This window comes from Polypterus senegalus, chromosome 15 (genome assembly GCF_016835505.1).
Source record: "Polypterus senegalus isolate Bchr_013 chromosome 15, ASM1683550v1, whole genome shotgun sequence".
Classification (NCBI taxonomy): Eukaryota; Metazoa; Chordata; class Cladistia; order Polypteriformes; family Polypteridae; genus Polypterus; species Polypterus senegalus.
In genome coordinates, this window is record NC_053168.1 from 114382683 (window position 1) to 114409499 (window position 26817).

The 26817-nt window shown below is 38.1% G+C and overlaps 1 protein-coding gene across 2 annotated transcripts in view; it reads right to left on the reverse strand.

The window, feature by feature from the left end:
* The window catches only part of nbeal2 (neurobeachin-like 2), a 305779-nt gene that overhangs the window by 79599 nt on the left and 199363 nt on the right, over positions 1 to 26817 (reverse strand). For both annotated transcript variants that reach the window (XM_039737118.1, XM_039737117.1), the window contains exons 7-11: positions 14912 to 14997; positions 13612 to 13918; positions 11401 to 11507; positions 8006 to 8092; positions 1118 to 1201 (exon numbers count right to left, since the gene is read on the reverse strand). In XM_039737118.1, the coding sequence (XP_039593052.1) occupies positions 1118 to 1201; positions 8006 to 8092; positions 11401 to 11507; positions 13612 to 13918; positions 14912 to 14997 (671 nt within the window). The remainder of the gene's footprint in view (positions 1 to 1117; positions 1202 to 8005; positions 8093 to 11400; positions 11508 to 13611; positions 13919 to 14911; positions 14998 to 26817) is intronic.

Consider the following 26817-nt stretch of genomic DNA (forward strand, 5'->3'; position numbering starts at 1 on the left):
TAGTGTTTTCAGGCAGTTGCTTTGCTTATTGGACTCTAAGTAGCTTCGCTGTTATTGAAGAGCATTTTGTGAAAATGGTGCTTGCACTTATTACAAGATGGGGTTTGACGGTGATATCCCCCTGTAGTGGACGTTTTAGGGTTACTGGATTTTATGTGCTTTACGACTCCCAGTTTACAACAGTACCACCTGTGCAGCATGTTGGTAAACTGTTATTGGAAGTCCTAAATTAAAGTCTTAATAGCAAAATTTTACTTAATGCATTAGAGACTAGGATGGGGGCAAGAGTATCATGAGAGAAAGGAACTTAAACAGGCTGTAATAATCTGTGTTACTGCATTTTTCATGTAACTATGAATATCCAGAATTCATTGGCATTAGGAGTGCAAGAGAAAATTCTTTTGTAGACTTTGGCTTGATTAAATTTTCTGAAAACAAGTTTAACTCTGGGCAATGTTTTATTTAAAGAGCCTTAAACAAAGTGGCTGCTAGAACTGCCTTCCATTTTGACAATCTGAAATACTTGTAGAGGAGGCCTGCATAAACCTTTGTTCCTCCAATATATTTAGAAAGGTCTCCCGCTGATCAGTTAATATTATACCTGCAGCTCACCACAGGCAGTCAGCAAATTCCTGTATGCTACCAAAAAGCCACTTCCGGGAATAATATACTGTATAAAAGGCAAAGTTAAACTAAAAAATCATTTAATTGTTTTGGACAAAATTCAAAAGTTTTCTGCATTGGATATTGCTGCTTTTTAATTAACTGGCCCCATTTATGTTTATGACCATGATAACCTGATCACCCCAGTATCTGGAATGTAAGTGGAAAGAGCCCATGTCAGAACTATGGATACCCAGTTATATCTAAGCTATAAGGTAAATCCACAAAGAGAAGGGTTGATTGCGTCCAGTTATTCAGAGCAGCATGTGACTTTAAGAAAGATTAGGGAATGGATATTCAGGAGGGTTAATAAATAAAAATTTGGCTTATTAATTATTTTAATTGCATTATTGGTCAGAAAATTCACTGAATTAATCAATCAGTTACACTTGGAAAATACACAGAGACACCTGCAGCATCCAAACACCCCAGAATGTTAAATATTTCTGATTACCTTGGCCGAAGGAGAGCTACTCATGATGGCGGTTAGGACCCGTATGGCATGGGCAGTAATACAGTCATATCCCTTATCAAGTACCTGTGATTTAGGAAGGACAAAAATATATAGAACAGGTAAGTAAAATATATTAAATAATGCAAAATGTAATTTAAAAAAAGTTACCAACAAAACACCAAATGTCCTATTGACTGAAAGCTACATCCCTCCAATATGTAAAAGAAAACGTGTGTTTTATGTAATAATATTTAAAATGTTATATTGTCAGCTGGTTAGTAGCATTTTATAGCACTTTTGGTAGTACATGCAAGACTCAAAAGAAAGATTAACATTGACGTAAACAATTTTTTGCCAAATGCTATAAATCTGGGTGGAATAGTGGTATAGGGGTTAGCATTTCTGTCTCACTTATCCTGTGGTCACTTTATGTGGGGATTTTACATGCCATCCCTTGTTTTTTTTTTCTTCCTCCAGTTCTTTTAGCTTTCCTTTCAACATGTAATGATATGCCTATTAAGTTAATTTATGATTCTAAGTCGGCTCAATGTACTTTGCAAAGGACTGGTGCCGTATCCAGAGCTGTCTTGTGGCTGATGCTGTATGGTTAGGTTCTGGTTCTGCAATACACTGACATTAAATCAGTTTCACAATAAATAGATGGAGGCCCAAAGAATGCTCAAGTGACCAAATGTTGTATCTGATTGACTTTCATAAATGAAGTCAAACACTTATGACAGAATGGGTGACAGGCATCATTTTATGAATGAAGACACAAATTTTCCACTCTGCAAACGGGAAATACTGGGACAACATTGTTAACAAGCCAGCATTTAGTTGTCCAATTCACCAAACACCACCATTATAATCTCTGGGCTAGATGTCCAGATTTAACAATTTCAACAGTACAGTTTTCACAAGTACGTTCTCCAAGCGCCCCGCAGTGGTCACTGTATCTGCATATTTAATGGTGGGCTATCTCATTTATTAGACCAGTAAAACGAAACGTGCAGATCATGTGCTGTGCTCATGTGCTCTCAGAGATTTCAGATCCCTGATGTGCAACATTTCATCTTCCCATTTCAGTGCATTGACATGAATTTCAAGTTTGACCTTTTAGAGAAACACAAGCTCACTGTTGATTTATTACTTGGTCTGCAAAAAAGCAATTAAAGATAAACTGTACCTTTCTCCTGAAATTATGGCATAAACTAAATTTATTAAATGTGTATTGCTTCACTCCAAATGCCATTTGACAAAAACATGTTGACCAGGTTACATATTTTAGTTTATATAACTGACTAATGTGAAAGGTCAGCATTACATTACAATCCTGAGAAAGCAGGTAGCTTTGTTTTCTCCAAATTGTCTGACTTGCAGCTCCATGTTTGTAGGGAATTCACATGGAAACTTGTATTTGTCGCCCACCCAATAACATGTGAATGAAGCAATGCATGTCAGTCTCTAATTATGACACTTCTGCAGCTGTAAGAAGTTATGAAAGTTCTGAAGCAACACTAAAATTCAGACAAAACAAGACGGCATGAAGAAGTGTCATAAACAAGTCCTAAACAGTTTACAATAAAACTCCAGTTCTGCAAGCTCCTAGTGACCATGCAGTCCTTTTTAGTAAGAAGGTATTTGCGAGTTTATATCCCACTTGAACATGTCAGAAGAAAACAATAGTTCTGCCAGCTGCCTGCTGACCTTGGTGACATTTCTGTTTTATAGTAATCAAAACAATAGCTCCCACTTCAGTTACCTTTTTCTGACTATTCAACAAGAGGCAATTATAAGCTGACACCGCATGCTAAAAATAAGTTTAACAATACAATTTAGTAATTAATTACTTGATGTTATTCACACACAGTAAATTTATAAATCAAACCCTATTTAAGCTTGTGAAACAAACTGTACACACATACTGTACTCAAACGAGTCGGTGGGTAGAGGGGGACATAACCACATCAATATGTTAGAACGATATGGGGCACCCTTTAAAAACATTATGAGATTCTCAGATTTAACATTTATTATGCGAATTTGACACCACCCATATAAAAAGTACTCAACCCCTTGAAAATTTTCACATTTTATTGTTATACAATGTTAAATAACAGTGGATTTAATTTGCTTTTTTGACACTGATCAACACAAAGGGGCCATTTAAAGCAAAACCAAAAAGTTCAAATTAATTACAAATATAAAACACAAAATAATTGATCATATAATTATTCACCCCCTTTAATATGACACCACTAAATCATCACTGGAGCAGGGAATTGGTTTTAGATGTCAAAGAATTAGTTAAATAGAGATCACCTGTCTGAGGTTTCAGCTGACTGTAGTATAAATGCAGATTATCTGGAAGGTCCAACTCTGTGGATAGTCAGTATGGTGACCTAATCAACACAATCAGTGCATTTATATATACACACTCAACCAGATTAATGTGAATAACCCATTTAAGGCAGAAATCTGATTTCTTAATAATCTGTGTTTATATGCGCAAGTAATTTTCTGGAGTTCTCCTTTAGCAAAATGCTCCAAAATAATTAAACTGCACAATAAAAAAGGCCAGTGAGAATTTGATAATAAACATGACACACTGATAATTTTCTTATGTTTTATTAATATGCTTAGCCAAACTGACACTTTATTTTTTATGTTTCCTTTACCAGAATGCATACATCAAATTCTTTTCTGCTTGGCTTTGCAAATGAGCCCTGCAAAAGACCTAATATGCACGCTTCTTGCCTAATACCCAGTGCTGCTGGAATAATAACACTACAGATATTTTTACTTCAATAAGATACTTTTGATGTGTTACAGTACTAGTCTCGAGATTGTGTTGCTCAGTTTAGTGCTGTATATTCAGCTCATCATCCTGCAATGTATTAGCACCCAGTTCAGGGCTTATTCCTGCCTTGCAACCTATGCTAGCTGAGATAGGCTCCAGCACCTCCCGTGACGCTATTCAGGACTAAGCTGGTTAGACATTTAGCTCAACCACATAGTTTTAGCAATTTTTGAAATATTCAGACAGATTATTTCAGCCAGGAGAAGGAATAATGCAATTGCCCATGCATTTGCCTCTGGAAATTTATGCTGTGGATGCTTATACCCATAGTATGTACAAAGCAAATACATGTGCAGGTTGACACAGTAAAACGGACATGCATAGACTACAAAATCCTTAACAGTAGCCTGGTTATGGGTTTACATGGCCAAATAATTTAATTATTTGCAGAGAAATCGACCTCTGTTAATCAGGTTTCTCAGAGTCAGGGTTCACTTGGCATTTTATAAATCAGGCGCTTCTGAGAATAATCGGGTTATTAAAGAGTATGGAAACGCGTTAAATGAAGACAAGAACACTCCAAGCAACTTCACGAAAAGGTGATCGACGAGCATAAGTCAGGGGATGGAGGCAAGAAAATATCCAAGTCACTGAAAATCCCTTGGAGTCCAGCTAAATCAGTCCTTAAGAAATGGAAAGAAGAGGACACAGCTGTAATTTAGCTAGAGCAGAGCAGGCCACCCACAAAAACTGAGTGATGGTTCAAGGACTAGTGAAGGAGGCCTGTGAAAACTCTGAAGAAATGATATGCTTCAGTGGCCAAGACTGGGGAGACTGTGCAATGTGAGGTAGTGGCCCAGGCTTCAAAACCAGAAGTTGTAGGTTCAGATCCCATTACTGACACTATGTGACCGTGAGCAAGTCACTTGACCTGCCTGTGTGTCAATTCAAAAGACAAAACATATGTACCAATGGTATCTCAGATGTTGTAAGACACCTTAGATAAAGTTGTCAACCAAATAATAATAATAATAATAATAATAATAATAAACTGTTGCCTGGGTGCTTCACCAGTCACAGCTTTATAGAAGAGTGGCAAAGAGTTATAAAAACAAACAAACGCATACAATATCACAGCTATAGCTTGGCAGAAGGTATATGGAAGACTTTGAAGTCAACTGGACGAAAGGTTTATGGTCTGATGACACCAAAATTGAGCTTTTAAGACCATCAGAGTAAACAGGATGATTGAAAATTGCAGAGTATCAAATGCACCATCTCCACCATAAAGCAGCATCATGCTATGGGGAAGCTTCTTTGCAACAGGCCCATAAAGGCTTCCGAGGGTAAAATGAATGCACCAAAATATAGGGAAAATCTGATGCAGTCTGCAAGACAATTACTCCTAGTATAAAGCCAAAGCTACACAGGAATGACTTCAAAATACCAATATTAATGTCTAGGCATGACAATAGTCATGATCTTAATCCAATTTAATTTGTGGTTTGACTAGACAAAGGCTTTTCACTCACAACCCCCATGACACCTGACAGAGCTGGAGCAGTTTGCTAAAGAAGAATTGCAGTGTTAACATGTGCAAAGCAGACAGAGATCAGTGCACACAGATTCAAGGCTGTCATGGCTGTCAAAGGGGCATCTACTAAACACTAAAATTTAAGGGGGTGAATACTTATGTGATCAATTATGTTGTGTTTTTTTATTTGAAATTACTTTAGATCTGATTTCACTTTGACATTGGAGTCTTTTTCTGCTGATGAGTGTCAAAAACCTCAAATTAAATCCACTGTGATTCATGATGTATAATAAAATATGAATACTTTTCACAGGCTCTGTATCTATTTGATGAGCTCATCTCATGCATGTAAAATATCCCACGACACTGCAGGAATCTCTAACAATTATCATGCTGTCACAGTTTGCCCTGACAGCACAAGATGCATGCATACTGTATGGCAGTATATCAAGGGTTGGACTGTGATGAAGATGGGAATTATAGCAGGCTCTCTTCTTCTTTCCTCTACATGGAGTCAAAGCTCATTCTTCTTATAATCCATCTGGCAAGAAAATCTGCTTTCCTTAAGTGTAAAGGTATTAGTTTCCTTATTCTCAGGTTTTGTTCTGAGAGAAATGAATATGAATAATTTTTCAGGATGTTTTTTAGCTGTGGTTTGCTTCAGAGCAAACAATTCAGGCCATAGCCATCAAACAAAAAGGCAATAGATTGCTCATGCAGCCAAATGTTACTCCAAGAACCACACACTGCATCCTACTACTTACAAAAATAGCCCAAATAAAACTGATAAAAACACAAATAAATAGGAACCCAAATAAAAAAGATAAACACACACAAATATAAACAGGAAAAAACATGACACACATATTTAAAGCTTAAGCAGAAAAATGCTGCATGCCAAAGAAATTGAAGCAAAATACATCCACATATAGACTAGCTTGCAATCTGTGTTAGGAAAGCCTCTGGCAGCCATCAATTTGATTCCCTTTATTTAGAAAAGCAAAGAAAAGATATACTCATCAAACAAGATTTAGAAGAGCCCAGACCACAATCAGCAATCACAATGTCAGACTAATATATCAGTCAGTTTTGTCAGCAGGATATTTAGGGAATCACACTACAGACTTGCATGGCCAAAAAGGTGGAAACATGTAACAACATTTTAGACTATCACTAGAAGAGTGTTGTATGCAACATGGTATTTAAACTGCTAGTGTCTAGAAATCTGGCACAAATTTGTGTCAGCTTTCTTTTACAAGAAAGTCACCCACCACATGTCTCATTCAAGATGACTATGAATGTCCCCTAAATCCAACGGCACCTTATATGACTTCTAGTCAGAGAGGAGATGTCTAATAAGACATTGTTGCTTATCTTTTTGCATGAATATGTCAGATTAAATGGCTTTTCTGTATAGTTTTCAAAGCATCACAAGTATGAGCCTTTTTCTGACAGTCCTCAGCGTGCTGCCTGTCAAAGCCATTGCTTTATAGGTATGTTGAGTTTAGCTCTACTTTCTGTCCTTTTTCCCCATCTGTTATGGTAGGTAAGACATTAGACAGACGAGCTTCTCTTCTGTTTGTGAAGTCCAAAACACCTGCATTCCTTATTCTTCAATGCTGAATTTTATGCCTTGAACATTCAACATCTTATCTCTAACACTAAAAGCTCATCACTATGACAATGGAAAGTTACAGACTCATTTGACTAAGTCGCTGGGTTATGTCAGACCACAGGACTGAAGTTCAAGAGAGCGCATTGTAATTGAACTCCATTCTGTAAGGTTATGTGGCAGAAACTTAAGATTATATCACTAAAATAACACCTGACCAAATTCAGATTTGGTAACCAAGAATGTCAAGGCACATGGAAACCTTTGCTGTCACACTCATTATTCACTACTACTTTGGGATTGCAGGAATGAAACACTGCAACATGTTAAGATGGTTAATACTCTAGAACAGTAAACAGTCACTGCTGTGCTCCTTTCACCAGTCAGGGTGATGTTAAAGTTTTGCTACTTGCAGTGACAAGTTTATACATTGAAGTGCAGCTATGGTATCATACTTTATAGAAATCCTGATGAAACATTCTTCATTGAAAGACTTTCTCTTGTCCAAATGAAATTTGTAGTCTTTGAAAATGAGCTGCTAGCCATTCAGCCATTCAAACCAGAGCACAGACATCACTAGGCCATATGTCCAAACATAGTTATCCTTTGTAGTCCATGTTGTCATGACCATTGCTTTGGAAACCTCAGCAACTTTAGCCATTTTCATTATGACTTTCATAAATATATGTCATAATTTTACTTCATTAACTCAAAACCACACGTATGGAAGCATCCTAAGTATGCATTTTTCATGATTTTGCAAGCAAGGAACACAAATATGCACATCAAAGGGAGACACACAGCAGCTTGAATGACCAATACAAATATGTAATTGCATGATGAAATTAATTCCATGCTGAGATCTTCCTGCTGACAACACTGCATGATGTACCCCTCAGTAACATGACAGGCAAAAGGGAGTTTGGGGAGTGGAAGTAATACCTGGTCAATATCAATTTCTGTCAGTAACTGTGTGGCGAGGTCACAGGCACCATCGCTCTCCTTTTTACATCTACTGTTCAGATAAAGCTGTTTTAAGAAGGTTAGATGCAGAAAAAGAAAGAAAGATGATATCAGCGAAACACAAATACACTCAAAATTAACTTTACTATGCAATTCCACGATAAGGGAGAAGGTGGTTAATAAAGATGCACATCACTGTGTCCTCCTGGATGCAGACACTATCCTTTCTGGCAACTTCATGAATTCAGTTAAGTCATATTTTGTTCTTGTGTGTGTCAATGCTTGCTTGATTTTATCATTAGCATCAATTTGGGATTCCATCAGGAAAGCAAAAGCCATAAAATTCAAAACACAAGTATTGACAAAGCATGAAATCAATTCAATAAGTAACACATCATTAAGACAATTTAGTGATAAAGAAATAATATTTGACTTAAAAAAATTCACCTGCTAGATGCTGCAATGCTAAACGGAGGAGGCACAATGGCATTAATGACCTTAGAGATGCATAAAGAGAACAGTTCAACAACCATATGAACTAAAATCCACACAAACAACAAAGTATTTGATATCAATCACAATTTGAATGTTGCTAGATGCAATACATGTGACTTACCCAGAATATTATAAAAATTACCAAACTCTTAGATATCACTGGATGACACTTTTTTCAAAAGTTTTGCTTCCTGAAATTGTTTGTTGATTATGATAGCTTCAGGCTGAACACAAATATAATTTCAAACTGACTGTACCATATAGGAATATGGAGAATTTTTTTTTTTTTTAAGTTTGATGTAATTCATTTATCTTCATGGGGAAAATTGTCTTTTTGCATGACCTTTGGATGTCTGAGATCAGGATCAGACATTGTCTGGCCCGCCAACTTGGAGGGCCTTTCTCAATAAAATTGAGTTCCTTCTGGCAGTAACAGGATTTGAACCAGTGCAGATCTTTAGCCAAAGGGTCACCACTCCACCCAATAACTTTTACTGAAATTAATCTGCTTAATTAATGATGCTGACACATGTCATTAGTTATATTGAACTAAAAAATGTTTTGCTGCTGATTTTCATTTGTACCCAGCATCAATTATTTTTGTATCAGTGTCCAACAATAGGTGGTCAACTTTCATGGATTCAACTCGCCCCGTTACCGCTTTTACATCATTTCAAAGTTCCAGTGAAACTTTTCGCCATGTTCTTCACTGACTAAACCAAGATTAGCAAGGAAGAAGTCCAAGTTTGAATACAGAAAAGGAATCTGTTGCAACACTTCTTTCTTTTGTATGCTTGCAGCTGAATGTAGTTTGGGCCTCCATAGTTACTTAGCAAACTCTCAACAACACCTTTGAATGCCTTGCATTTGATTTTCTCCAGCCCCAGTAGCACATTTTTTAACTGCTGGTCATTGATATGTCTGATTTGTGGAAAAACATAAAATGCCTTCCTTGATCTTGGCATCAGATATCCATACAAACATCTGTATGAAATATTACAAACCTTCTCCTTCCCATGTTTATTGCTTTCATGAAATTTTCAAGATGAAGGAGAGACAAAAAAAAAAAAAAAACATTTTTATGTTGAGAAGTGGTTTATCTGCCACTCTTTTCTGTCCTGGGACCAAATGGTTATGAAGACTGTTCTGTTTAATGGAATTATAATCTTTAGCACGACTCTTTCTTTGGCAAATGAAACAACTCCTCTTGGGATATCTAAGCAGTAATCCAAGTGGCAGGGACACTACACTGAGGTCACCATAGATGATCCAGCTGTATTTGTTGTACTGCACCAGCCTACTTATAATATGAAAGTAAATCATATAAACAGTCAACTGCAATAAAACAGTATGTGATAGGAAAATTTAGAGCTGATAAATTTTCCTTTTTGTGATCAGCAGGCCAAAAGCAATAAGATACACCCAAAAGTGTTCAGTGTTCGTCTTCACTGCTCTGCTGAAATTTGTGTCTCTTCCTCAGTTAACAAAACTATCATTACTGTTGCATATAATGATCATCGTTGCACATTACAATTAAATATCTTGTATATAATTATATGTAATATTATATCAATTTATGGCTAATGAATGAAGTAACTCATTAATCTATGGTTCATCTGGCTATTGCTGAATGCTGCCGATTCCAAAAAATTCAAAAGCCTGTGACCCTGAAAAGGACTAAAATAATACCAGAGTGGAGTAAGAATTTAAAATATCTGTGTATACTATAGGCCCACTTACCACCCTAACAGCAACGTAGATTAGTAAGCAGCTAAGAGAATCTTTAAAAGCTGATGATTAGAACTCTCTCATTATATCACCAGCCACTTTTTCTTAATCAAGTAATTAAAGATTGTGCATGTTAATTAAAAAGGATTACTAATGCACTTACACATACTAAAATAAACAGAAAACAATGAAGCCTTTTTTGAAACACAAAATAATCGCTTACTATACACATTGAAAATAACACTGGATGAAATGAGTCCATCTTTTAGACAATTTTTAAGCTTGCTGGACTGAAACAGCGTTCTGCTATAACAAAATAACATATTCTAAGATATAGGAGGGCAGCAGCAAGATGTGAAATGATACGAGATCAGCCTGTTACCTAAAGGCCTAAATTCCTTCTACATATGCATACTTTGTACGCCTACTACTACTAATTCCGGTCAATTAAGCTAAAATCCAGCGGTCCAAGATTCTCTCAGAAAGTGGTACCAGTGTAGAAAACATGTTAAGCTCAGGAGGCTACCGTCAGTTGTGCCTATGAACATCATCTTTTTCTACCTTCAGATAAAGACATTTTATTTTATAAAGGCACTCCTTATCATCATTATGTGTGAGGCATGGTATAATTTAATTTAAAATCAAATACTACGTGCATTTATCCTGACTTGGGTTATTTAAAATCTACCTAGGCCAGTACGTACAGAGACATTACAGAGTTTTGGTTTAATAAATGAAAGAGCACATTTCAAAAGCAGAATGAAGGACAATAGGAGCAGAATATAATGAACAAAAGGCGCAAACTACACCTTCAGAAGGACACGAAAGAAATAGATAACAGTCCAAGCTTCCTCAGATTCCTAAAATTATCAACTACTACTTCATGCATGCCATTTAAGATTTACTCCTAACAGAAGTTTGGCAGTGGGAGGGAAAAAAAGGAAGCAGTCAAGGGCACATCAGGTAGGACAGATAAAAAGACGGCAGAGAGACATTTACTATAAAGCATTGTTTTTTTTAAAATTGCATACAACAGTCAAGTTCCAAAAATATTTCAACAGATATCATTTTAAGTGTGTTAAGATCCCAAAGTATGGGCTATGTAGCTGGCAAAAAATATTTTGAAATATTAGTTCTACTCTTGGTCCTACCTTACTGTTCTGAATGAGTCTCAGAATGTGTTCAAAGCAGTTGTTGTTCAGGAAAATGGCTTGAAGGACTGGACGGTCTGCACAATTCAACATTTCAGGGATAGCATCTAAAGAAAAAACACAAATCATTAACAAACCAGTTAGACAATGTAGGCATGGCGCAATATTCAGGTGTGTTTGGCGACCAAGTTAACTGATATGAAACATTTTGTAATGTACTTCATCCAACAGTCTGTTACTTCATTTTTGTTCATTAAATAGTTTTGTAACAATGAGTCATATACAAAAGTAACAGAGATAATAGAATGTCAATTCCATGTGTTAGTAGACTCCATTAAATTCATGCTTTTTAACAGCAAAATGGAGCACAAATAAATTTGTGGTGGCTCAATGGTTTTCATACACAGCAGATTGCAACGGAAATGATGTGAAAATGACATCGACTGATGTGTGTTAGTGGTAGAGGGTTTGTGACTAACTGTTGAATATTACCATTTTTTGAAAATACTTCCATTAGAGTAACATTCAATAATTAGCAATTGAAATATATCTATTAATATAAAATGACCAATACTAGCATAAAATAAGCATTAATATTATCCTATGAAAGGACAAAAGGAACTGAAATTTCCCCCATCTAGCTATTAATATTAGTTAAAACACAGTAATTTGTTAAAACTAGATACATAAGTAAAAACCTAGAAAGGGACCAATTTATTGTACAACAGGAATATTACTGGTGCACAATGGGCAAGGAGATAGGGGCTTGCCGTGACTGTTCGTGTATATCTGGGACTGAAAGATCGGGGCTTGGGCACTAGAGATCGGGGCCAATGCAGCCTCTCACCTCCCAAAACCATTGTCTACTTTTAAACCAATCCTGTGTTTATATCACTTAGGGCAGCTGCATATTTCCCGTGTTATTAACTAGTTCAAAAACCATTTAGCTGAAGGTTGATAACGTTTGTCCTTTATAATAATAATCTGCAGATATCATTGTTCAATAAATTCACTTTTATATATGCTGACATAATTGCTTTCTCGTTCCATTTATTTCTGGAGAAGTGGTTTTCTTTTGTGTGCTCTGTTAGTTAACTTCCCTAAAGCAGCAGGGCATTTCAGTCACCTGCATTGGGCATCCGAGTGCCTGTCAGAAGAGTAAAACAGGAATATATACAAACTATACAAGTTCAAGCAGCCACTCTCAAGGTAAAATTGAAACAGTACACTAATTCCTAGTTGAAGCTGCATAGAACGATTTTCTGTTTTGAGATGAACAAGTTTACAAAATTGTCAATGCTTTTCAATTTGAAATTTAGAAATTTTAAAACTTTGTACAGCACAATCTCTTTGAGACATCACAACAAAAATTGAAATGTCTCAACAAATTTCTATGAACAAGAGTTCCACATCTCATCCAAATTTGTACACAGGAGCTGAGGTGTTTAATGCTGACAGACAGGAAGAGGGACAGATGCACAGACACGGGCTTTCACAATATGGGCTCTGAGGCTAAGGATCTGCGCTGGTATGCCGAAGGTTGCCGGTTCGAATCCCTGTCACTGCCAAAAGAGATCCTACTCTGCTGGGCCCTTGAACAAGTCCCTTAAGCTTCAATTGCTCCAGGAGTGCTGTATAATGGCTGACCCTGCGCTCTGACCCCAAGGGGTATGTGAAAAGTAACAAATTCCTAATACAAGAAATTGTATAAGGCGAAATAAAGAACAAAAAAAAAAAAGTTGTGTGGCCCATTATATAAAAATGCAGCTAAAAAAAGGTTAACCCTCTGAACAGCCACACTTGGGAGCCATAGAAACTTTACAGCACAAGACTCAAGGTTAAGTCTTGCAACGCAGACTCAGGTCAAAGGAGAATGGGCAAACTGGGTTGAGCTGAAAGAAAGGCAACATTAACTCAAATAACCACTCGTTACAATGGAGGTATACAGAAGAGATTCTCTGAACGCACAACATGTCGAACTTTGAAGCAGATGGGTTACAGCAGCAGGAGACCACACCAGATACTACTGTCAGCCAAGAAGAGGCAACTGAGGCTACAATTCACACTGCCCCAGGGGGGGCTGCCCTCAGTTGGCCCAGGGAGAAACTGATACAACAATACTCTCTCCCCCAGTCATCCCGGCCACCCACCACACTAGCTATTTCTCACAACCATTTTTTACCACAAAAATGGAAAATTTTAAAAACTTACTCAGCATGCTTGTACGAAGTGTTACAAGCTGTTCCTCCAGGGTATTTCTCTGCTCTGTGTCCAGTATAGTGGCTGGCCAGTCAGAATTGAGAACTCGGAAGTAGCTGTCAAGGATTGTCCTGATTTCTACTCGTCGCTGATCCAAGCTGCTGCCATGGAGGATGTGTATCATAGCAATCAGGCACTGCAGGGACAACTGAAGCAGTTGGGGATCCCTGGGTTCCAAGTTACTGGGGTTGCACCAAGAGCCAAGAATTCCAAGAAGGTCATCTGCTGCCAAAGATGTAATTGCCACCAATGCGTTTGTCTTGAAGAGAAAAATAGAAATGAAGTGACTGAGCTACCCTTGAACACAAAGATAAAAAAATAAACAACAAAAAAAAAACCAAAACAACTTTAAACAGTTTACCCATACATCAAATTGAAATATACTGCATGAAATTGTGCTTTAAAGGAGACAGTTGGTCTAGGGTGGGGTGGCCAGCTCCAGTCCTGGAGGGCCGCAGTAGCTGCAGGTTTTCATTCTAACCGTTTTCTTAATTAGTGACCTGTTTTCAGCATGAAATTAATCAATTTATGAAATTTTGATGGTCGACAGCTTCTTTCTTAATAAATAGATGAGGATGAATGTTTACTGTCTTGCTGCAGAATTTGTGAAAAAGGAAAGGTAATACATAAATGTCTTAAGCATGACAGGAATCTGCTCACAAAAATGAACACTGATCCAGGGATCAGGCAGCTAATGGTACAAAACATTGCGGTTAACAAGCTAGAAACAGGAAACTGGAAAGAGCTTAGTGAGGAGGTTCAAACACCTAGTTAGAATGCTTTTGTCAGGACGTACACGCAATTCTACTGAAAGTAGCTATAGAAAGACCTGAGATACTCTGTAGGAATTACATTTCTATTGCAGGGATGAATCAACTATACATGGGGAAACAGATAACAGACTTTTTAAATACAAACAAATCAAACACAATTATATTTTAGACATTTTACTTAGTTTACTGTCCAGGGTTTATATTTGCCTTATTCCCTACGGCTAGCTGGCATAGGCACGAATGCTCCCTTATGACCCTGGTTTAGATTAGACAATAACATGACAATCTACTTGTCATTTCTTCTTTGCTGTGATTCAAAATGTTGTTACATGAATAGGGCTCTTTGTACATCTCCATAAAGGAGTACAAATCTTTACCACATAAAGACTAATCACTTTCTGTATTCATGTCTTTGGGATGTGGGAAGAAAACTGGAATACCTGCCCATAGACCTGATGCGACTGGTCAGTTTTATTTACCTTGCTTCCACTGATAACAGCCCCATATAGATGCACTAGTCGCAGCCTTAGAAACTCTGGCAGCTGCTCACTGTTCTGGAAACTTTCTGTAAAAAACAGGAAGGAAAGTCCATTATCCAATTCAGCCACCACTATCCAGATATAATCACTCCTGCTAATTAGTTAATAATTTATGGTATTATTAACTTACACCACCAGCATTACTGTGTAAATCTATCACCTTTAACGTCTAACCATTTTCAGCTCCTACTACACTGTTACTCATTAAATCCATAGCCTCTAGAAGAAAGGTTACAACCAAACAGCAGCTGCACCAGTTGAAAATGGGTTTTGTGGAAATTCCCCAAAATATCCTAAAACAATCTGATGATGAGTTATTATAAACAAATGATATTTCTGTTCATCAGATGAGCCGTGGGTACAGTAATGACCATATACAACCCACTTACATGCAGCAGGAGTTTTTAAAGTCTTCATGAAAAAAGTAGCTTTAACTAAAATGACATCTTTAATAGAAACCTTACTCTCTTTTTGCTTTTTTTTTTATTTATTTTAAAGCAGCCAATTAATGATAAGACCATGCTGGTGCTTTATGGCACAAAATAAGGCTCTCTGCATTATTTTTTCCACTTGCGTAAGTATCTTAACTTGCTGCTTCTTAAAGTCATAAGTAGCAGGTAAAACTTAACAGTACGCTCACTGAAATAAACCACAAAAAATAATTTCTATTAACCAATGACAACATTACATTTATTTTTATTTCCTAAATCTTAATATTATTGAATAACTTTGTCACATTTAAGAGTTGGGCAGGTTTTTGGCTTTGGCCATTTTCTTTTCTCCAGGATCTGTGCCAGCAGGAGTTTTTTTGTTTTTCATAGCACATAGTTTCACTGACTTGGATCACTCTATAACCAGTAGAGACTTTTCTTTTATTGTAATCTCTCCAACATTATTTGTAAAGCTCTTTGAGCTACACTTTTGTATGAAAATGAGCTTTGCAAATAAATATTGGTGTCCTTTCTACAAAAAACGTATAAAATACAGAACACTTCTGTGTTTTACTAAAGTCATAATGAGACATTACCAGGGATGTTTGTGATACAATACAAAAAACATTTTAAAACTGTTGATTTGTGACAAATATTTCATGGAAATAAATGACCAACTAGTAGAAATACCCCTATTTACTGTGGGCAGTAGTCTAAGGATCAGACAGTTTAATAATGGATGAACAACAAACTGATAACTAATGCTGATTAACAGTCCATTGCAATTTCTTCATGGCATCCTACTACAACTATTTTTTAGGATAGTGTCTAGTCATTTCCATTCAAAAAACGAAGAACAAAACTGATAATATACTTTACATTGTCATAGTTTCCCAGGGATATGCCCCCGCCGGGACGCCAGAAGAAGCAGGGGACTGGAAATGGGACAATATTTTCCCTGGAGACCGCCAGGGGGCACCCGGACATGGTTGGAACCTTGGATGACAGCACTTCCACCACACCAAGAAGTGCTGCCGGAAGAAATTCCAAGGTCACCCGGAGTGCTTCTGCCACAACAGGAAGTGACGTTAGGCGGAACACCTGGAGCCTATCCGGGTCATTATATAAGGGCCCGCCTCCATCAAGAAGCTGAGCCAGACTTGGGAGGAAGGAGAAGAAGCTTGTGAGAAGGGGAGTGGAGGTCATTGAGAGAAGAAGAAAGAGACTGAGACTGTTGGAGAATAAGGCATTGTAGTGTTGTGTTTAATAAATGTATGCATCCTGGACAGTCTGGTATGTGTATGAGGGCATGATTTTCACAATGGCGCCCAACGTGGGGCCCTCCGCCTGTTAAAAGGTGGGGACCCTGCTTTAAAAATGTTTGTGAAGGCAGCCCGCATAGCAGACGAAGGCGCACACACAACGCGGCACACATACCAGGGACCACAGCTCATCAAGACGCTCGCTGGGGTCCACGCCGAACAGACGGATAACTCGATGGGAAAGAAGAAGGGTAAACGCACCCTGAAAGTAGCGGCGTCTGAGTCAACCAGTGTGTCGGCGGAGCCACGGATGAGACCACCTAGCTGCAGCATGCTCGGGGTGACGGGATTCAGGAGGTAAGCAGGAAGCATGTTGACCCATGGAGTGATGGTGAGATGATGGCGAAAGATGAAGACGAGCCACTACTGACAGCAGAAGGGCTGCGGAAGACTCTTCCCAGATCAAGTCCTCTCATAGGGTGGAGGGAGCGCTGAAGGACCGCAAGTCCCTCCCAGAAACAGGCACAGGATTGGACAGAGCATGTTGTGTGCCCGCCGGTGAGTGGTCAAGGACGGGACCAGCGATCGTCAATCCTGAGACAAACATTGACCCAACTGAGCATGCGCCGGAGCTCCTCGGCTCACAGCCAGACGGCAGGGCTGAAAGAACTGTAAGTTCGCCGCCGGCTAATGTTTCGGTTTTGATGGCAGCTATACGGGAGCTGGTGGAAGCCCTTCAGCCTGTACAGTCACTCTTACAGGTCCTGCATGTTGATGAAAGAGGTGATCGACGGGCTGGAAAAGAAAACGGAGACTTCTCTGATGACCATAAAGGAGTGGGGAGGGAAGTATGACATATGATTCTTCAGCCAGTGCGCTGAAACTGTACAGGTGAGTATTACCGTTACCGGAAAGAAAAGAGGAAGCCCTAGCGAAGGGAGCAGTGATGTAGGTGACTGGACTCAAGTAGCAAGGCGTCATACAGTAGATCAGGGGACGAGTATGGAACATGAAGGGGGAGGTGCTGGCTGGTATGTGTCGGCACACAAACCGCCCCATTCATAACTCGATCGAGAGGAGTGCAAACAGTACGGGCTGCCTCTTTTTTTCATAAAGGGATCCAGGCTATCGTAGCACCCCAAATTAAAGGGAGGCCCAATAGAAAGAAGGGAGGGTCTCCCAACAGAAGGAAACGTGAGCCTGAGAGCTCACGTACATTGAACGAGCACTCTCCACAGGGGTGGAGAGAAGCCCCGAACCTGGCTGAGAGAGAGGCGGAGCAGAGATTTCCCGATTGTTTTCATGTCCCTAAGGAAGGGGCATTAAGAGGGCGCTGGTGTTATGAGTGCCACGGCCTTGGGCACACGTGGAGACGCTGTCTGTTTGGCAGTACAGAGGACACCTGGAAGAGGTGTCGGTACAGCGTCTCCACACTTTTTGCTTATTTTGCACAGCAGGACCGTGGACTACAGTACACCAAGCCCCTGTCTCATAATGTACCAGCCCTTGCGTGACAGGCTGCTTTGTCCTACGGACTTCAGATGGGGGAGGGGCAGCGTCATAGATTCCCAGGGATATGCCCCCGCCAGGAGGCCGGAAGAAACAGGGGACTGGAAATGGGATAATATTTTTCCTGGAGATCGCCAGGGTGTGCCCGACATGGTTGGAACCTTGGATGACAGCACTTCCACCACACTAGGAAGTGAAATAACAAGGAGTGAGATATATTAGGCAGCAAGTGAACAACCAGTTCCTGAAGGTGATGTGTTGGAAGGAAGAAAAACGGGCAAGGATAAGGATATGAGTGGCTTTGACAAGGCCCAAATTGTGATGAGAAGACAACTATGTTAGATCATCTCCAGAACTTCAGGTCTTGTGGGGCGGTCCTGGTATGCAGTAGTTAGCACCTACCAAAAGTGGTCCAAGGAAGGACAACCAGTTAACCAGCAACAGGGTCAGGTACATCTAAGGATCTTTGATGAAGACTAGCCCATCTGGTCTGATTCAACACATGAGCTACTGTGGCACAAATTACTAAAAAAAACATAATCCTTGAGATTATGAGAGAAATGTATCAAAACACAGTGAGTGGCAGAATGCTGTATAGCCACAGACCGGAGTGTGTAGACTGACCTCTGTCCTCCACTGAAAGCAACCACATACATTTATACAAACTATAAAGTTAGATATGAATCCAGATCTAATGCAGAGAAACAGTAACTCACAAGGTAAATAAATACAACTTATGGTCAAAACAATGGGGAAAACTAAGTCACAAATGGCTCCAAGATGATTAAATACCTGATTCTACTGTATATTCAGCTTATTTCTGTATTTATTTTTTAGTAAGGAAACATTATTATCATACATTGGTAGATAGTAGAACTTTACTGACCTTCAAAACTTGACTTGATGTTATTTTGAAAGAATTAAGTGGTTTGGACTGGTGAGCTTTGCTGGGTTGAACAGTTTTTTTTCTTGTCTAGATTGTTCTAATGTTCTAAAAAAAAATGGTGGTGCTTCTAAACACTTCAATTCCTGGAGGTGGTACGCCAAGAGATATCATATGGCATTGATTACATATGCGTCAACGGTCTGCTATAGTTTAGCATTTGCTTAGAATAACAGGTCTGCTATTTTCCAAAATCATGTTGTATGATTGCTGTTAGCAGAAACCTAGATTTGAGATCATGTCCTGCTTCACAGTATAAGCTTTATATTAGTGGGAGACCGTGACCTGGTGATACAACATTTGGATGGTGTGTGTGTGGTGGAGAGGTTGAGGTAGGGGAATTCTTAGTATACAATATGAGAAGCTGCATTCATTCAGATCTCTTACCCCGCCTCACTATGCAGCACTAAGCTTGTTATATCACCTGCTACTGTAATGTGGAAATAAGGAGACAAAGCTAAATGTTCCGACAAGAGAACCAGCTAAAAAAAAATGTGCACATGGAAAACTATTACTTTTTATAGCATTGTAGCCATTATTTGTTTCTGGAGAGGAACTAAAAGTAGAAGATATCTTAGAAACACCCAAATATAAATTTGTAAAAAAAAAGTGTTATACAAACTTGGCTTATGGCACCAGTATACAAAAATATTCATCTCATCATGCCTTTGAAAAGTCAAAGTGGAGGCAAACAGCCATCAAGACACTGGCAGCACCGAGGAATTCAGCAGTATTCTTCCATAAAAGGTCAAGCTGAACCTTCATCATTCTTGTTGTTTACTGTACATTGTTTAGAAATCCTTCAAAAGGCCCTCGTACTAAATGGTACAGCACACCCGTATAACCAAGCAATTAATGACAAGTGCTGTCTGCAGCTACCAGAAGCAGGTGTTTACATTTTAGTGTCAGCTTGGTCTGTCTTTCACATAAAAAACACATACATCTTTAAAACAGCTTAGTTTTTTTAAAACAAAACCCCTCTCAGGGTGAATTAGCTGATGTTGTGAGTCTTGGTACATATATTTGAAAAATTTACAAAAACAAGACAGAAAATTAGATTGGATATTGTCAACCATATGAACATTAATCAATCTATTTCCTGAAGCCTGGTTTTTCCAGTTTCAATGTTACATTGCCTTGGAGCCTGTCCAAGAACCACTAGCTGAAATGAAGAAACTAGTTTTGGATGGTATACCAGTCTGCAAGATGGCAGGTTTATCCATGCACTCACACACACACTAACTTGCACTTAGTGAATTTTGAGCTGTCGAATCATGCGTTTATTAAAAAACAAAAAAAAATTAAATAATCATTAGTCATTCATTCCCATTCCTCTTCTGAAGTGACATCCAGGGTGGTACCATGGAAAAGATGGAGCCTAACCAGCAACAACTGGCACAAAGTCAACACCCATCACTCTATATGGATTCTGTAGCAATTCAGAGACCACAATGCAGATCATGAAGCAAACAAGAATAGCAAAATGCAGTTTTGCAAACTTAAAGGTAACATTCAACATCATCAGTCAGCCTTTCTTACAACATACATTTTATTATAAATTTTTTTATTATTATTTACTCCAATTTTGTTTTTCATTTTAGAATTTGTGCGTACAAGTGGTCCATGACAGTTTGTTATTTTTAAATAAGCTTTGCAGCCATGGAGTGAACAATGGGGAAATTGGTTGATTGCAAGTCCACATGTAATTGTGGTCAGCTCAGCCAGTTTCCTTGCTAATACTTTACAGATCAACTGCATCCACAGATTATACAAGGAGTCTGAACGGGATAGACAGGGGTTGAGGAAGAAGAAAAAAGATTAGATAGTGAATAGAAAGAGATGGGAGAAAATCAAAGAAAACAGAAGAAGTGAAAGAGTGGAATAGGAGTGTGAACCAATGAGGTGGATAGAAGACAAGGAAATTGGGAGGCCTTGCAGTGAGTGACAGGAACCGTGTTCTAGGGTCATGTCTGCTCCTGCTGAGTACTGAAGAAGCAGGAGCAGCTGATTGTGGAGGATCACGCTTGCTTGCGTGGCGTCTGAAGTCTTGACAGGTGAGCGGGGCAGACAAGGGAAAGAACTATGCACTGAGGCACAGAACCTAAATGTATCTATTTCTTTTTAGTACTGACTTAAAAAAGCTGACACATTACATTAATTTAATTGAGCTGATAATTTGTCTTCTTTATTTTTGTTTGTTTGTAGCATCTGATACTTCTCGTTCCAGTGTCCAACAATAATCGTCCAACATTTATGGATTCCATTTGCCCTGATACTTTTTTCCAATACTGAAATGCCCTGGTGAAACCTTTTACCACATTTGCCACTGTCTACACCAACATAAGCAAGGAAGAAGTCCAAGTGTGGATTCAAAAAATTAATCTTTAGCGACATGTTGAACTTTATGGATTGTATGCTTGAAGCATGTTGTCAGCCAGCTGAATGTAGTTTGTTGCTCTGTAGTCTTCAAGAAAATTCTCAACATCCTTGAATGCCTTCCATGCAATTTCCTCTGACCTCACCCAATAGATCTTTGAACCACTTGTCAATGAATGCATGTCTGATTTGTGGACCCAAAAAAAATTTCCTTTCTTAAATTTGCCATCAGTTATTCATCGAAACATCTGTCTCAATTATCAAAATCTTTACATTCCTTGTTCATTGCTTTCACAAAATATTTAATCAGTCCAACTTTTATATGAAGAGGAGGCAAAAATATCTTTGTTGGGTCGACAAGTGGTTCATGTGCCATACTTTTCTACCCTGGAACCAAATGCCTTTGGAGTGGTCAGCTCTTTTTAAACTTAATAGACTCCTTAGCACAGCTGTTCCGTTCACAAATGAAACACCACTACTTGATATGTCCGAGCTGCATTCCTAGTAACAGTGACACTAGTTTATGATCACCACAGATGTTCCCATTGTAGATATTGTACTGCACTATTTAATAACATTTCCATGTTTTGGCAGGTTTGTATCACAGAGCCATTGGGTACTCCAGGGCAGACACTGCCATTGTGTAGCTAGACAGCTTTCAGGAATAACAGTGACAAATCAATGAAAAAATAGCCATTTTTTGGGTCATACGACCAAAAGTCGTGTCTGGTCTAAACAAAAACAGCTTACTTTGCAACCTATTAGCAAACTTAAAATATGTGAGGAAATCAAAAAAATAAGTGATTGCCAGAAATATAGTACATCAAAGGAAAATTTGAAAGTAATTTTTATGATCAATAGGCCAAAATGCATAAGATACTTCCCAAAGTGTTAAGGAAGTGAAATCATCGCTATCTAGTGTTATCAGTCTAGGTGTTGGATTTTCAATGCTGCATCCAAATCACACCATCGGACAACTGAAATAAAACAGCTGAATAATCATATACTGTCTTAGGTCGAAGCACATGCTTTACTCATATTTCATCTGGAATCTCAAAGAAGTCCCACAGATCTAGTGCTGCTGAAAATCAGTTTCTTTTTCACTTCAAGCATGGAAAATGTTTGTTTTTTTCAATATAGGAAAGTAATTTTTTCTTGTTGAGAAGTAGATTAATTTTTGGCTCAGACAGGAATTTATTATTTTGTGAAGAAGCCAAAAATAATTAAAACTGAACTTGTTACTTTTTGAAAAAGATAAAAATAACAATGGTAATGACAAACTCAGAAGATTGTTTAACTTAATGCATAATCAACTCTTAATTCCCCCATTCTACATACATAGCACTATTCTATAAATGCATCACTTCAAAACATGCCATGTACAAAATTTATTTGGTTCAAAATTCACTCACGAGTGAAATTCTGAGCTGTCATTTTAAAAAGAAATTCAATCAAAACTGTTATCAGAAAAATGTGTAAAGCATACAAAGAAATATTATTCTGCCCAGTACAAACAACCAAACTGCTGCAACTGTGAAACTATGTGACCTTCAAAATGGAGTGTTAGTCAGTTCATCTGTAGGGTTCCACAGCTGGTTAAGCATGTTTCATACCTTTTTTGTGTAATCTTTTTCCATTTTTTTTTTTGGGCTGAAAATATCCAATTGTGTCCAGAATTCCAAGGCTGCCATGGTATTGTGAGAGTATGCACTGGGTGTGGCATCACAAAAGCCACTTTTCTTCATAAAAGGAGGCCCAGAGATATGGTACTAATTGTCGTCTATTCTGATCAACCTGAAAAGCTAGACTTCTACAAGTTGTCTTAAAAAATACTTTTGTGCTTTCTAGTGTCATCATATTTTGTTTGAGCATGTCTTTTTACATCATTGCTTAGAATGCCCTCCCCCCCCCGATAGTTTTTCCTTTTTCAAAATAAAAGGATTCGGGGTGAGGGTGTGTGCGTGCATAATATACAGTATATATATATATATATATATATATATATATATATATATATATATATATTAAGTGTTTATTTATTCAATAGATCTATTATGGGAAGAAAGTGGCAAGTAAATTCATTGCTCTGCTTGAACCATTCTGACTAGACAAAGACATTTCTAAGGTTATATAGAAATGAACATGAAACAACAACTAAAAGTAGTTAAACATCCTGTAAACTATGGAAAGTTCCTAGGAAAGTCAGAAATTTAAAATAAACTACTTATCATATGCCCAAATCCATGCCACCTTTAGGTGATGCTGGATGAAATCCTTGTTTCTATAATAGGAATATATACAATATGAGGATGCATATGCATAAAACTGGTCATACAGAGAAAAAAGAAAATTCAGCCCCTGAATAATGACAATAAATAACAAATAGGTAAAGATCTGATTAGAGTGAGGTGGACATTACTCCCTGTTAGGCTGTAACACATTACTAATGTAAAAACCTAGGTGCTAGGTTAGCTAATAATTCTAAACTGGTCTTGTGTGAGTGTTGGTGAATGCATGAGTGGTCCTTGACCCATCGAGGGTTGAACCCTATCTAGCAAAGGATGCTGCCATGATAAGCACAAAGTTCCCTGTAACATTCAACAGGGAGGATTTAAGAATATTCCATTATATTATTGCACAATAATGTCTGAACATGTAGGTTTTCTTTCATGGTCCTAATTGTTGGTCTGCTAACACAGAAAGGGCGAAACCCAGACAGAGATTAGTCAAAAGGTACATAGAAATGCCTGGGATTAAGCAGAATTAAATGAGAGCTATTGGGCAACAATTCACTTTGTGCAGCTTTTAAAGTAAATGTTTAAATCATATAAGGATAATCAGACAGCATTGGATCATTTAGCTCTATTGCATTAGAGCTTTCATGCCCTGAGCTGGGATGGCTCTTTGTCTGGTAGTTTGTGCTTATGTTAACAAGACAGACACCACTATTTATTTACACTAACTAAAAAACTGTAGTTCAGCATGTTAGTGGGTGTTTGGTTAGGCAGAAGTGACCTGTGAACAGCCGAGTTCTATACTGGGTGCAGCATGGCAACAAAAAGAGAAAGTACAAGTAAGGGATCTGAAACAGAAAACTGACATGCTACAGTATCAAGATCTCTTACTTCCTTGTGAAAGTAACCAAATTATATATTATATTAATATTTTTTTTAATGAACATCAAAACCAATGACAGGAAAAAAAACAGACAGCACTAACATTATTTCCTGTTAAACCACTCTTCAAATTTTATACTTTTTCCAGTAATACATGACTTCAGCAAACTTTATTTTATACAGTAATTCTGAATACAGAATATTCTGTCATGTCATTGTCCAACCTGCTTAATACACATGGGTTATATTGGAGCCTATCCTAGTTATCATAGGAAGCAAAGCAAGAAGAAACCCTGCATCACAGGGCAAACACACACACTTACCCACACACCAAACACACACTAGGGCCAATTTAGTGTTGGTATTACACCTAAATTGCATGTCTTTGCACCCAGAGGAAACCCATGCAAATTTCACACAGGGAGGAACTGGGACAAAAAAACTGGTCTCCTTACTGCAAGGCAGCAGTGCTACAACTGTGTAACCACAATACAGAATACCAGCTCAAGGCATAATGCAGTATAAAGCTACTGTTCTTCATTTTACTACAGCTGAACTCTGGAACAGACAAGACAAGATAAGATCTATAAATAGATAGAGATAGTAGAGCTGGGCGATTAATCGAAAAGTAATCGAAATCGACATTCAGAACCTATAATCGATCAAATTTTTCCAGGTCGATTATTTCGATTACTTTCCCTTTAAAAACACTACCGCGTATGGAGTCACGAGACCCCGCTCCGTTACGTTATTCCGCCGACATGTCGAGCATGGAGAGCATAAACCCTGACACAACTGAGCAACAAGAGCAGCTTGTACAAAAGAAAAACGCAGTCTCCGTCATTTGAACACATTTTGGATTCAGTAAGGTTGACATCGAACAAAATGAAGTCAGATGTAGACACTGTAGAAAAACAGTTTTGATGCCCAAAGGTAACACCACCAATTTGTTTCAACACTTGAAGCACAATCACGTTACTGAAGATGAACAGTGCATGGCTCAAAAAAAAAAAAAACAAAAAGAGACTGACAAGCGCCCAGCAACAAGTGCTTCCGCAAAGCAGATGTCGATAACACAAGCGTTCACAAATGCCACACAGTATGAGAAGAGTTCAAGAAGATGGAAAGAAATAACTGACACTATTTGTTATTACATCGCAAAGGATATGACTCCCTTGGCTACAATGGAGCGAAGCGGGTTTAAACACCTCGTTAACACTCTCGACAGAAGATACACTGTGCCATCGCGATCACATTTTTCTAAAACTGCGCTGCCAGACATGTACAAGACATGTTGTAAAAATGTAGCTGCTGAACTGAAAAATGTTCAACACTTTGCAGCCAAATCTGATCTCTGGTCAAGTAGGACGATCAACCCATTCTTGACCCTTACTTTGCACTACATTGACGACAATTGGAAGCTGCACCAGAGATGGCATATTTTCCAGCCAATCACACGGCAGATATGATTGCGCAAGGTCTGAAAGATATGCTTTCTGAATGGGACCTCGTGGAAGAAAAACTTTCAGCCATTACGACAGACAACGGTGCAGAGATGAGCAGCTATTTGGTGTCCCCCATGCTGGATAGTGAGGCAAATCCACTGGACTGGTGGAGGAAGCATCATTTACACATTCCCACTCTAAGTAAGGTGGCAAAAAAGTATCTCTGCATACCAGCTACTAGCTCCCCATCAGAGCGGGTTTTCAGTTCGGGTGGAAACATTGTTACATGCCTCAGGTCTTGCCTGAAACCTGAAAAGGTTAACATGCTCGTGTTTCTTAGTAAGAACTTAGAGTAAATTCATGTTCATATAGTGACATGACAAGATCGCGAAGATTATCTCATGCAACAGTGTTTAGAGAGTTCTATTTTCATTACAACAATCTGTTGTTTACATTGATAAATTGCACATTAAAATATTTGTTTACAGAAGATGCAAGAAATGCACTGTTTAAAATATTATTTACAGGATATATAAGAGTTATTTTATTTAGAAGAGATACTGCTTATTTTCTACTTTTAATAAGAAAAACATTGAAAATAATTTATTTTGTTTCCAAAAGTGTAAGTTATTTATTTTTACTTTTTTTATAAGAACAAAGTGACTGTTCGTTTTAGGCAATGTGTGCTTTAATTTCAGTTGTTCAACATTGATGTTCAATAAATAATCACAGATAGTAGATAGTGTGTTTCCTTCAATTATTTT